At 40.8% G+C, this 13,944-nt stretch overlaps 1 protein-coding gene across 3 annotated transcripts in view; it reads left to right on the forward strand.

Annotated features, from left to right (window-relative positions):
* LOC122661281 (methionine aminopeptidase 1D, chloroplastic/mitochondrial) overlaps positions 1–13,944 on the forward strand; it is a 112,602-nt gene that overhangs the window by 27,586 nt on the left and 71,072 nt on the right. The window contains exons 3-5 of one of the 3 annotated variants that reach the window (XM_043856634.1): positions 2,273–2,504; positions 4,341–4,502; positions 4,599–4,640. In XM_043856634.1, coding sequence (XP_043712569.1) covers positions 2,273–2,504; positions 4,341–4,502; positions 4,599–4,640 — 436 coding nt within the window. The remainder of the gene's footprint in view (positions 1–2,272; positions 2,505–4,340; positions 4,503–4,598; positions 4,641–13,944) is intronic. The other 2 variants (XM_043856635.1, XM_043856636.1) reach the window with 2 other exon arrangements.

Genomic DNA, 13,944 nt, shown 5'->3' on the forward strand with positions numbered 1-13,944 from the left:
ATTTCAGGAAATTGTTTAGCATATTGATAACTTTATCCATTAAACGTCTTAACTAAAGGGACCAACGTTTGCAATTATTTGTAAGTGGGTTTTGTTTTCAACATTTGTCAGGGAAAAAAAATTAGAACATAACTAAGTGGGAAATATTGCAAGGATCGGTTCAGGAGGAGAGAGAAGAAAGTAAGAGCTGAGAAGAGAAGATGAGAGGAAGAAAAGAGGAGAAGAGAAAAGAGAGTGTGGAATCGTATGGGAGAGAGAATGGACTCCTCTGCCCTATATTGATTTACTAACATGGTATTAGGAATTACATACACTAACCTAGGGAGGTAAAAGGTAAAAAAGGAAAAATACAATATAAGACAACAAGATAATAGATCAGTGCCCAAAGTACCCTTATTACATAAACTCTAACACTCCCCCTCAAGCTGGAGAATAAATGTCATACATTCCCAGCTTGTACAAAGGGTTTTGAATATAGAACGAAAACTCGCGAGATATCAATTGAGATCTCAGTTTTGCAAGACCTCGAGACGAGATCTCATGCGATACGAAAAAGTACCCCAACTCAAGCGAGAATAAAAATGACAATTAAAACTTGGCCTACCCAAAGACCCTTGATGAACCACTAGATCCTTGCAAAAATTCATTTTTGGGTAGAAGTTCATTACCTGGAACTATTGAATGTGGCCAACTCTTCATCAATTTGGAGCAAACGATGTCGTTGGAGAGAAGTGGTTGCCCCCAGCAGCGTATTCCAGCAGTGTGTAAAGGAAAAAATGAGGTTTTTCCTTCCTGCAGGTGAAACAATCGAGGCTCACGAGTTTTGATTGAAATTTTGTCAAGAGCTCACAAAACAGCTTATTTACATAACACCCAAAAGTCGTATCGCTGAAATGATAAGACAGAAGGCCAAAATTTTGGCAAAGCACCAAAATTTCAACCGAAATGAAGGTATCACTCAAATGATAAGACAAAAGGTCAAAATTTCGACCGAAATGAAGTCTTTCCTCTGATTTGCCTTGCATTTCATCTTGGTGGCTTCAAAATTAGCGAAATTTCTCCAAAATATCAGCGAGTTTTTGAACCATGCTCAGGAAGCATTTACTGGTAGCCCGAAAAACTTGTGTTTTTTCTGGATTTTTGACAACATAGTTTCAAATACATTTTCCAACATATTCCAAGTAAAAAACCCCCAATTTAAACCAATTTGCTTCCCAAGGCCAAACATTGATAAAGTCTACAGTCTGGGTATACCAATATGCTCAAGTTAGGTCTTTTTGATTCAGGTGAGTCTTTAATGTCCTAGTGTTGCGAATCACCTTACATATGCATGCTTAGGATTACAAGAGATTACAAAAATGAAATCTTAAGTTATAGAGGCACATCACCATTGATGAAATCTTTGTTGAATGATCACTTAATGCTCTTGACCCAATTGTTGCTTTGACGATCTCCAATTATTGGTCTTGCTGATGGGAGCTTGATCGAGTCCAATATGGCTTCTCAATCATCATGCCACAATGTTGGACTTACTAAGGTGCTCTTGATGATGCTGAGTGAGTGTCACCACATGTCGTAGGTGGACTTACTGAAGCGTAGAACATTTAAAGCCATTGGGGGTGGACTTGCACAAGCGCAAATGGTAACCAATGAAGTTGCCATTAGCTGCAACACATGGGAAGGCCAAGCTCATAATAGAGGCTTGACTATCCAAGGAACCGTTGCTTACAAACCATCCTGCACACATACAAGACAATAAGTGAGGTTAGATAATACAAATTTAATAGACTTTTTCCCATTGACGACACAGCCATTAATCACCAAAAACTTAAGTATATATACCATGTCTCAACAGATATGGTATTATATGATGACTTATGTGTTATCACAATAGGAGCCATAGAGATGAACATAAGCAGTAGAAAATGTGTGTTGTCTTTGCTTCTAAAATGTTAATATTGCAACTAATTATCATCTTATACTCTTATTGGGATTTCAAAATTTGTTATATTAAAATTAAAAAAAGACCACTGAGACTTCTTACCCTTACCATTTTGGAAGAAATTAAAAGGTCTTCATAAATTGGTTTTGTTTTGGTATATAAATATTTTAGGATCAAAATTGAAGGACATTGAATTTTCTTGACTTCTAGAAGTAATAGGGTCAAAACCATCCTCATTCCTCAATATGTATCACTTTATTAGTTTCATTCCAGTACATAAATCTATAAACCTGTACTTTGGATGGGAGCTGATTTATTTGTTTAAATTAGCAGAAACCAGGTTGACTCAGTGAACAGTAAACAAAAACGTCTACGCCCTGGAAAAATATCTCCTCGTCGACCAGTTCCAGATCATATACCAAGGCCTCCATATGTTAATTCACGACAACCACCTGGAATTTCAAGTGGTTCTGAAGTTCATGATGAGAAGGGAATAGAGTGCATGAGAGCTTCTGGTAGGCTTGCAGCACAAGTCTTGGAGTATGCTGGAACTTTAGTCAAGGTGATTGTGAAACATTTTTATTGAAAAAGGTCTTGGAAATTTTTGTGGCATGTATTGATCCAGTATCATTTAAACCCAATCTGACAAAGCAAATTCAAAATATATGCCAACCTGGTCAGTTAAGACCTATCTGATCCAATTTTTAATTACCATTTTTCTGCTACTACTATCATTGTTGTTATTGCTACTGCTCCTTGCTGTTTCAGCTTTTAGGCAGGGTTTTACCTTTATGCAGTACAGGAGTCAGGGATTTAAGGAGTTAATCATCAGGCACTCTCCAATCCCTCCACTTCTGTGGTTTCAAAGGTTTGAGATTTCAACAGGGTAGCTCATTTCGACCCTTGTAGAAATCAAGATAGTTCATCAAAATGGACGAAGTGTGTTGAAATGGTCGAAATTTGGTAAAATTTTGGGAAATGGAGGGAAATTAGCACAAATAAGGAAGTACCTCGAATATTGAAATGAAATTTTATGGGATGCTTATTTAAACATAAATATGTATGGATGAAGGTTTAGATGTTAAAAAAAATAAGAAAAAGAAAACTTAAAATGGAGTTTGTCTAACTTCGTATTTTGCTTGTGCAAGCATTCAAACAGTGCTTGAATCTAATTAAAAAATTGAACGAAGATAAGTTTTAGGGGCATCTTGAATTTTCAACCCAAATATTTCTTTGCAATCTTGTCATGGGAGCTTAGATGAGTTTGGGAGAGGTTTGAATCCTTGAACAAATTTGAAGCACTCTAGCAATTTCAATTCATTTCCCTATTTTGCCAATTTTTACTCTTTCAACTCAAAATTTGGTATTTTATATGAAGGAATGTGACATTTCGACTAAAATTTTCACATTTCAATCATTTTGTTTTGCTCAATTTGATGAAATATTGTATTCTTTGTATTTCACCTGTGATTTCATTTCGAGGTCCATTGGAACCTAAATATAAAATTTTGACCAAAATTTTGAACATTAGTGGTTTCATGTGGGGGTCAGAAACATATTGAAGCGAGCTGTTGTTCCAGTTTGCAAGCCCAAATGGAGTTTTGTTCATTAAGGATTGAGCTCTGGATACTCTTTATTGCTTTGCACTTTGTTTCCGCAAAAAATGATTCAGTTGTATTCTTTCATTACATGTGCTTGAGTCCTCTTCATTTTCTTTTCAGGCAAGTTGTCTAAAGATATTAGCTTGTCGAAGAAGTCTCTTTGTTTAGAGCTTTATGCATATCATACATAGAAACCAAAATTGCATGGTAGCTTGTTTGTTTGTGTATTTGTTATTAAGTAAATAAGACAAGGGAGAGTGTTTCCTGCCTGGGGACATAGCCTCTGCTAGCACCGCTTCTCTCTTTGTCTCTTTCTCTCTCTTGCCCCCATGAAATGACCTCTCTACCCCCAATTGATTGAACCGATTGGGGTCTTCATACCACAAACTGTATATTGTAGGAATCTGTCGTAAAAAAAACTTTTGGTGGAAACTTTCAGGGGCTTGTTTTTGGGTTCTTCTATGTTTAACTATAATATCCCTTTGTTCTTCCGTGAGTGTCCCCTAGTATTATCTAGGTTATTAGTGAATCTACCTCTATATGGGTTTTGAATGGCATTTCAAATGCCTATACTAGTGAATAGTTGGACATAGAGACAGGCAGTTAGAATTCTTTCTCTTCTGCCAGGGATAAGGTTCCAAGTTCCGACAGTTTTGTCTTGAGTTTTTTGCGTTGATGACTAATTGCTGACAGAATAAAGATGGGAATTGAAACAGTTTTGTGGATTTTTTTTGTTAATTTTCAGGAGGCCAATTTTCTTCCACCTAAAACTTATTGATTGGTTATTTCTTTGACAGCCAGGTGTAAAAACAGATGAAATTGATCAAGCAGTTCACCAAATGATTATTGATAATGGAGCATACCCTTCACCTCTTGGCTATGGTGGTTTTCCAAAGAGCGTGTGTACATCAGTTAACGAATGTATTTGCCATGGGATACCAGACTCACGTGTCCTTGAGGTCCATTCTGCATTTTAATAGAGTTGATTCCTTGTTATGTGGTCACTTGATCTATGCATTACAATAAAGTTCACTAAGCCATATTCCAATTTGCAGGATGGTGATATAATCAATATTGATGTCACTGTTTATTTGAATGTAAGTTCTTCTGGTACTTGTGGGTTTTAAGCACATAATCTAATGAATTAAATGGGCCACTCAACTGATTTGTGGACTCCCTAGTAACTGATTACAATTTTTATTTAAAATATTCTGTTGCTTGATTATTTTGACTTTGTAGCATGGTTCAAGCTCTCGGTTTCGGCCAGGCAGAAAACCGAGTTGGGCCGAGATCTCGGCGAGTTGGTGCATTTTTTTTGGTTGAACTCGTTGCTTGGTTTTGGTGGGTTTTGGACTTAGTTAGGTCATGAAACTTCGTATACAGCCTTTTTTAGGCTATTTAAACATAATGGTACTATCAGATTTTGAAAAATCAAAGTCCAAATAAGGAGTTTGACTTTGGACCCTAGGTTGGTAGGCACGTATACGGTCTCTAATAGCCCCTATTTTACACATAATTTAGTAGTAAAAAGCATACAATTAATGTAAAACGACTTAAATAAGCATTAGGAATGTAAAAATGTAAAATACATCAACCTTATCTCACCTCTATCATGCAAACGAGTGCTGTGCTGGATCTAAACCTTGAGACCTCGCCTGACTTTGTCGTAGCAAGTTAGCCTATGTCTGTGACATATAGGCTTCCCATGTTATAGTGTTGTTGAAGAATCGCATGTACTCATTCACACAATACAAAAAAAGTGGAGTCATCAACAAACTGAAGGTGCCCTATCTTAGGGTATGGATCTCTAAAACATGGTTGCGATGAACTCGATCCACTGCTAATGGATGGTGGCTGTCGAACTACCATCGACATGTATGGCTCGGTTGGGATTATGAATATGTCGACCACAAAACCTGACCCAGTTGTCATAGTCTTAGTTTTCTCTGAGCAACCGCGCCGACACTTAGCACTAAGTCAGCCTTACTTTATTCTTGAGGGACTTAGGAAGAGAGCTAGGATGAATACAAGAGAGTTTGAGAGAATGGAAACTTGTATTGCATTAAAGAGCTTTGAGTACAATGCTTGAATGCTCACTTGCTTGGTGCCTTGGCCAAATGAAGCCACCTCTATTTGTAGGTAACCAAGAACCCAAAGAATGCCTAAGATATTTATAAGCGTCCTCCATCCAATGATGGAGAACTTTCTAGCCTAAGATACTAGAACCTTCCCACCTCCTTTGTGGAGGATTCTAGTTACTTGGAGAACTCTAGAAGTCTCCTCTTTCCTTAGCTATTTATAAGGCTTCTCTAGAAGCTTCTTCTAGAACCTTCTTTAACCCTCCTTGCTTTTAGAGGTTCTAGAACATCTTTAGACTCTTTCTTCAAGTGTAGAGAGTTCTAGGTCATGGACTTGGTCTTAGCCCAATGTCCAGTCCATGGGCTTGCAAGCATAGTTCGAAAACTCGTTTCGTTTCGGTGTTTCGGGCTAACTGAAATATCCGAAATATCCGAAAATTTCGGATATTTCGGTCAAAATTTTGCATTTTTCTGTTATGTTTCGGTAGGTCATTTTGGTGGGTTTTAGGCCAAGTTAAGGCCTGAAACTTCATGGAAACCCTATTTTAGGCTATATAAACACATTTAAATGTTTGAATTGCAAAAATAGTCACCCAAAGTGGTGTTTTAGATTTGCACCATTGATTGGCAATGTACGGTCGAATCCTAATATATAACTTAGTTAATTACACATACACATTGTTTAAGACTTTAAGTACTAGAGGACATAATAAATTAATGATTAATAAGCAATTCCAAACAAATAAATTGACTTGGAAGTTGGAAATATAAAGTGAATGGCTCATAAGTCATAACTTAAGTCATACTATTAAGTACAATAAGTAAATAACAAGTTAAGAAGATGATATCAATGTGACAATATCCCCAATAGTCCAACATAAGTCAAGTAGTCATCTAGTGACTCAAATGTTTACAAATATTCTAATAATAATTACTCCGACGTCCAGGATCGACCCCACTCATAGTCCGATGGAGCCGACATGCATTGTTCTTCGACTATAGGACAAATGAATGCCACGTCATAGTATGGGAGAAGAAACGACCGAGACTAACGAGGAGAAAAAAACCCAAAAAAATCAGAGCTTGTTAAGTCTCGGTCGAAATTTCAACTGAGACTAACGAGTTTTGGTATTTATAAAGCTACTTTTGAAAAAGGAATCTCGATATCTCGCGAGATTTTTATTTTGTCACTAGATGACTACTTGACTTATGTCGTCGCATCCTCCTCGTGGAACCTTCGTATCACCTCTTGGAATTGCCATTGAGAGTCTGCCGGTTCCCAACTTGCTTCGCTCTCTTGTAGCCCCTTCCACTTGACTAAGTACTCCCTACTAGGAGGTACTTCTCGTTTCCGAAGGACTCGGTCCGCGATCATGTACTCAGCCTCCTTGTCGTCGGAATTAGTAACACTTATCGGTACTCTTGTTGACGTTCCACGACTTGGGTCTTCCATGTTTCCATGATAAGGCTTGAGCATGCTGACAATGTGTGACTAGGATACATTAAGATACTTAAAACCTTGCAGACAAGTCTACGGTGCCTTTCCATGTCCCAATGCTCATCTCGACCCCTCGAGCGACACCTTCTATGGGACGAGGTTGGGAGTTAACTGCCTTCAGCCATCCTCCCTCCTTGGACACCTTTAATCCAAGCTTCTTTGCCTCCTCCATTGAGACAAAGTTGTGTGTAGCACCAGTGTTGACCATAGCACACAAGGGCTTCTTGTTGATGTGTACCTCCATATACATAAGCCCCTTCTGAGAGGTAGTTGCTTTGACCTCCGTTGCCTTGTCCTTGATGGCAACTAATTGTTGTAGGGACCCCATGTGTGCTTCGCCTTCACCCTTCTCCTCAAGTAGGGCATTGAGAGCTTTCCTCTTGGGGCAATCCCTAGCCCAGTGTGGCCCGTCGCACAAGAAGCACTTGTCTTTGGGCGTGAACTTGTCCTTGTCATACTTGGGCCTACCCTCCTTGTTTGTAGTGGCTTTGCTACTTTCTTCCTTGGGAAGATATTTCTTGGGACCCATCTCTCCCCCCACCATTTCCACCATTACTCTTCTTGGCCTTGGTGTTATCTTCCCTCCTAAACTCCACCAATGACTCCGCCGTTGCTATGGCCGAAGCAAGATCTTGCATGCCTTGGCGTTGTAGTTCTTGAGCGGCCCAGCCTTGGAAGCCATCCATAAAGTTGAGGAGTTCTTCATCAGTCATACTAGGGACCTCAAGCATGAGTGTTGAGAATTCCTTGACATAGTCCCTAATAGACCCTGTGTGCTTGAGCCTTTTGATACTCTTTCTAGCCAAGAAAGCAGCATTTTCAGGATAGAACGGCTTCTTTAATTCCTTCTTAAACTCATCCCAGATGTCTATGGTGCACATACCTCTTTCTATGTTAGCATGCCCTCTGCACCACCATAGAGTTGCTGTATCGGTGAGGTAGAGTGTAGCCGTCCGTACCTTCGTTTTCTCGTCCTCGAGTGCCATCGCCTCGAAGTACCTCTCCATATGCCACAAGAAGTTGTCAACTTCACGTGCGTCTCTCTTCCATAGTTATCAAGGCGTCGCCATGGCATCCAGGCTCCTTGGTCGCCTTGGGCGCCATGGCGAGCGCCTTGCCGCTATGGCGGTGTTGCCTTGAATTTTGCCCCTCTAAAACGCCATGGTCGCTTTCCCGCCTTGATAACTATGCTCTCTTCCCATCGAACGCCTTGGGCCTTTGTGCCTCCACCTTAGGCATCTCACGCGAGGTAGTGGCTCCCCCGGCCGCTGCCCTCCTACACATGGCCCAATCCGCTTGCACTTCGTCGATGCGAGCATCCATCATTGCCAACACTTCCCACACTTGAGCTTTGAAGGTGGCAAACTCCTCCTTTTGGTTGTGCACTATGGTGTTGAGAGTGCTTAGTAGGGACTCCTTAAGCTCCCCCATTTGGCCAACAAGCTCCTCTTTAAGCTCCACCACGTGGCCTTCGAGCTCCTCCCTGCTTTGCTCCACAACATCAATGCGCTTCTTCACCTCGGCCATTGCGAACTCCACCCGAGCTACGCGTGGCTCCATAACACCAACATCAACGGACTTGTTTTTGCCTCTTCGCCTCTCCTTGTTGGAATTGGCCTCCCTTCCACGGGCTTACTCGCTCAATGCCATGTCCACGACCTATGAAGGGTTAGTAGACATCTTTACAAGTATGCTCCCTTGCAACCTGGCTCTGATACCACAATTGTCACGGACTCACGGCCTTAGTTTTCTCTAAGCAACTACGTCGGCACTTAGCACTCACACTAGCACTAAGTCAGCCTTACTTCACTCTTAAGGGACTTGGGAAGAGAGCCAGGATGAATACAAGAGGGTTTGAGAGAATGGAAACTTGTATTGCATTAAAGAGCTTTGGGTATAATGCTTGAATGCTCACTTGCTTGAGGCCTTGGCCAAATGAGGCCACCTCTATTTATAGGCAACCAAGAACCCAAAGACTGCCTAAGATATTTACAAGTGTCCTCCATCCAATGGTGGAGAACTTTCTAGCCTAAGATACTAGAACCTTCCCACCTCCTTTGTGGAGGATTCTAGTTACTTGGAGAACTCTAGAAGCCTCCTCTTTCCTTTGCTATTTACAAGGTTTCTCTAGAAGCTTCTTCTAGAACCTTCTTTAACCCTCCTTGCTTCTAGAGGTTCTAGAACATGTCTAGACTCTTTCTTCAAGTGTAGAAAGTTCTAGGTCATGGACTTGGTCTTAGCCCAATGTCCAAGTCCATGGGCTTGCAAGGGCGGGTTGTGACATAGTGCTCCGATTACCTCCATAGTCATAATCAGATGCAAAGAATACTGATGATATAAAGCCAAAGTACGACTGCGACTGCCCAAACTGACCAACCCCAACATAGCCATTATATTCGGAACTGGTGCTTTTTTGGCCATAATCATAGTCATACTGAGTATGAGATGCATGCCACGGCTCATGTTCACTAGTATCCATACTCATGCTTCCGAAACTTTCAAGCATGCCCTTCATACTCGTGTCCATCGACCATAACTCCTCATCCTCAACCTGAGCTTGTGACTGTGTGCGACCCGGGTGTCTCATGTACGTACTACCGGAACATGCAGAGGCACCATGTTCCTAATCCTATGTGGCATGAATAAACTGAGTCTCACCTGTGAAACACACCGACTCTGGCTCCGTCTTCAGCTCGTACTGGTACTGCTTGCGCATCCCCTCATGACGATCATCATAATAACCACCACCACCATCATCATCATCATTACCACCACCACCACCACAACCACTACCTCCATCATCATCAGATGGCGACCCATCTGACTCATGTTCCTCCTCATGAACTTGAACAGCCTGAGTCTCAAAAGGTTTAGGCAACTCTGAATGCACACGCTCCTTTTCCGACATATATTAATCCACATCGGTACCCATCAAACTTGCTATGATGGGGTCGGGCCTACCCCCAACCTGATCCAATTCTGGTTTACCTCGATCCCTCACCCAATGGTATAGGGGATCCTCTTCATCATCTAAGTCCTCTTGAAAAATGTTTGCAAGCTCGATTGGTTCTTTATCATTGTTGTCCATTTCTTCACGTATGTGCTTCATCCATAGTTTCATAGTATAGTGCACATATACCAGCTGCTCCAGTCGTTTGTCTCCCAATCGCTTCTGCCTTTTAGTGTGTATGAATGAAAATGTACTCCAAGTCTCCAATTACGCTCGCATCCGGAGGATGAACAAGTCTATGAGAGCACCCTAATTGTTATCTTTTTCAGGTTAGTTGCACTTGAGCCATATAACACCAACCAGTCGGCTGCATTACACATATAGAATATTAGGAATATTTATAGGTATATGAAAAAAATTATAAATGTAATGCCGGTAGACAGTAGTGGACTTACTAGGGTGTGACTTTTGTCTAGCTTCCATTGCAGATTTTCGACTGAAAATCAAGGAAGCATCTCTGAAGTATTGGATCTGTTTTCATTTCAAAGTTCAAACATGCCTTGCATTAGTATTTACTATGCAGTACACAAAACAGTAAAGTGACTAATTACATTCCTTTGCTTACTACAAAGTCTCACATCACTATTTGCGGCAGCCTGTATCTTTGTATTAGGCTCCAACTTCTCAATGACATTTTCAACTACTTTTAGCAATTTTGGTTCAAGTCCAAGATTATTCTTGTACTGATATTTGGGATTGAGATAGTATGCTGGTAACGACATAAATAACTTGTTAGTGCTTTTGAAATTTGATATTTAAATGTAAATATTACTGTAAAGTATGTTGAACCAAACGTATAAAACTCACCAATTTTATGCAATAGATGACTCAAGTGTTTTTCCCATTGATCATCGATAATCTTAATATATGCCCTTGCACTTTGGGGTATCGTAGCTCTTAGAAAGTCCTTCATCTTCTGAATGACAACATAAATGTGGGTCAAGGTAGGCTTCTTCTCTGTATCCACCATCCTTAATATCCTTACCACTGGGTCTAATATACCAACCACTTTATTCATGTCACGCTAGAAATTCTCACTAGCGATGGTCTCTTGTGTTGTATTCCCTTCGTCGGAATTCTAGCCACTCCAACTAAACCACTACTCACTAGCAAACATAGACCTTAGACCGACAACCTTCTTGTGAAATCTCTTCAATGCAATGTAGTTGGTGGCAAAGCGAGTAACACCAGACCTCACTAAATCACCATTGCACTTGTGCCTCAAACAATTTTAACATATATCCGTGGTTATATACAAAAAGTGGTCACTTGTCTTGCTCTCCTAACCACACTTGCTACTAAAGCTCTCTTCCCCATGTCCTTATGCATTGGGTCAATGGAATGCGCTGCGCATGGTGTCCAAAAGTGGTGGATCCTTTTGCTTTTCTTATTCATCAATTTCTCTCCTGATTTTTTGAAGTTAGAACCATTGTCTGTCACAATTTGGATAACGTTCTTTGACACTACCTCCTCCACAACTTTCTTCATTTCCTTGTATAAATGTGCAACATCCTTTATGTCCTTTGATGCTTTCAATGACTTTAAGAAGATTGTCTTACCATTACAATTGACCATGAAGTTGATGATGGACTGTTTAGTAGGTCCAGTCCAACCATCAACCATAATAGTAACTCCATATGTATCCCACCTTGGCTTTAATGTTTCAATGTATTCTTCCAACTCCTTCTCCTTTGGCAAATAGACATTCATCAATTCCCATGGGGTGGGCCCCTTCACTCCTTGGCCAGCCCTCCCTGCAGCGTCAAAGGGCATCTCGTGCTGCATCTTCTTTACTACCAAACATATGCGGGATGGTTGGCTGAAAGGCATCTTGTTGCCTGTATTTGGTGGGATCTTGTTGAAAAAGGGGACCTAGAGAAGGTGCTTGTGGTCGGGGTGGGGGCTGTGGGGGTTCCCTCACACTCTGGGTTCTCCTAAAAGGAGTAGAATCTCCTCCTCTCCTTGTCTCTGTTTTTTCCTCCTCTCACTTCCTTGCCCTGCCTCTATTGCAGCTGAGCCAGATCCACCAGCTCCTCTCAACTGCTCATATGGCCTTACATTTTCAAAAATGGAAAGATTGTCGACTAGTTTCTATAGCTTGCTGGTATTGTCTCCACTCAACCTTTGACGGGAAATCTGGTCCCCTATAATCAGAATTTATCAAACCAGGCATGAGGAGCTTGTTTGAGACCATAGAGAGCCTTCCGAAGCCGGCAAAAGAAGAGTCTGGGGGAGCCTGGGGGAAGCTGTATAAAGACCTACTGATGTAAATCGCCGTGAAGAAATGCGTTCTTAACGTCTAACTAGGATGAGAGTTGGGCCACTATTTGACTGCAATAACAACAATGTTGGTACGAACAGTGGTATACTGGTATCACTATCAGAGTCATCTGCATCGACCTCTACAGGTACTCTCTCTAACACTGCCTCATCAAACTCTCGCTGTTGCCGTTCCCTTTCAGCCTTCTTTAATTATCCTCCTCTTAAGTGCCTTGACATGGTCTGCTGCAGATAAGGAACTTGGGTGCATTTGGCAACATCGATAAAGTCACCAGCCAAATGCCAGCTTCAATCTAGTGGCCCCTCCAGAATTAAGCAACTTCTGACAATATTGACACTTGGATTTCTTTTTATCTTGCGACATAGGGTCTCTATGTTGCCATGCTATCTCACCATGTTCAGCCATTGTGTAGCAAATCTCTTACTTTTAGCCTTATCCCAACTAAATGGGGTCGGCTACCTGGATCCTTTCACCAAAAAAAAAAAAAAAAAAAAAAAAAAAAAAAAATGAAAAAGAAATTGAGGTCCTCACAAAAGGAAAGGAAAGTAAGAGGGATGAAGAGTAAAAATGAAGAAATGGGATAAGAAAAGTGAGTGATGGAAAATGAAAAATGAAAGTAAGAGGAAAGAGGATGTTTCCACGAGTTTCTTGGAGTAATCCGGCAATTTTCCGCCAAAAAATGGGAAGAGAGATCAATTTTTGGAAGTCCATAGCTTCTCCCACCGAGATGATTGAGACCTATCGAAATCTCGACTGGTCTTGGTCGAGATAAGGGCCTTTTATAACTAGGTTTGGTCTGGTTTCAGTCGAACGAAGATCTTTACCAAGACACGAAATCTCGGTCGAGGTCGATGTCTTTTTATTTCGTATAAGGTCTCGTCTCAGACCTTAAAAAATGAGATATTACCTAGCTCTTGTCGAGATCTTTCATCGATTACGTATTAATCAATATTCGATTGATTGGTTCGAGGTTATTGATCACTTCTCTTTTTGTCAATGCTTATTTTTTGTTTCTTTTTGTCAATGCTTATGAAATTGTAAATGGAAAGTAATTTGACTAAGGGAGTATAAAAGAAAAATTCACCAGCTTTATGCATTGGATGCATTAGTTGCCTAACTTGCTTCTCCCAACGGGTCTTGTACTATTTGAGTATAGCTCATACCATCACGTGGTAGGGTTGGCTTCTTCTCAGAGTCAACCATCCTCAAGACCTTCACCAATGGCTCAAGTAATTTAATAACCGTCATGTCATGCCAGAACTGCTCACTAGATATGGTCGACTGGGCTGCTCTACCTTCTGGAGAACCCGGCTACCTTAAAGTAAACCATTCCTCCGATGTGAACATATATCTGAGTCCTACCTTCTTTGCCTCAAAGGTCTTCAGGGCAATGTAGTTGGTGGCAAATCGAGTAATGCTTGGCCCAACCACACTTGTTCCTAAGCATCTGTAGGGCATGTCCATGGTTGTACACAAATATAGTCACTTGTCTTGCCCTCTCACCCTTACTTCATACCAATGACTTCTTCCCCAT

Source organism: Telopea speciosissima, chromosome 5, assembly GCF_018873765.1.
Source record: "Telopea speciosissima isolate NSW1024214 ecotype Mountain lineage chromosome 5, Tspe_v1, whole genome shotgun sequence".
NCBI lineage: Eukaryota > Viridiplantae > Streptophyta > Magnoliopsida > Proteales > Proteaceae > Telopea > Telopea speciosissima.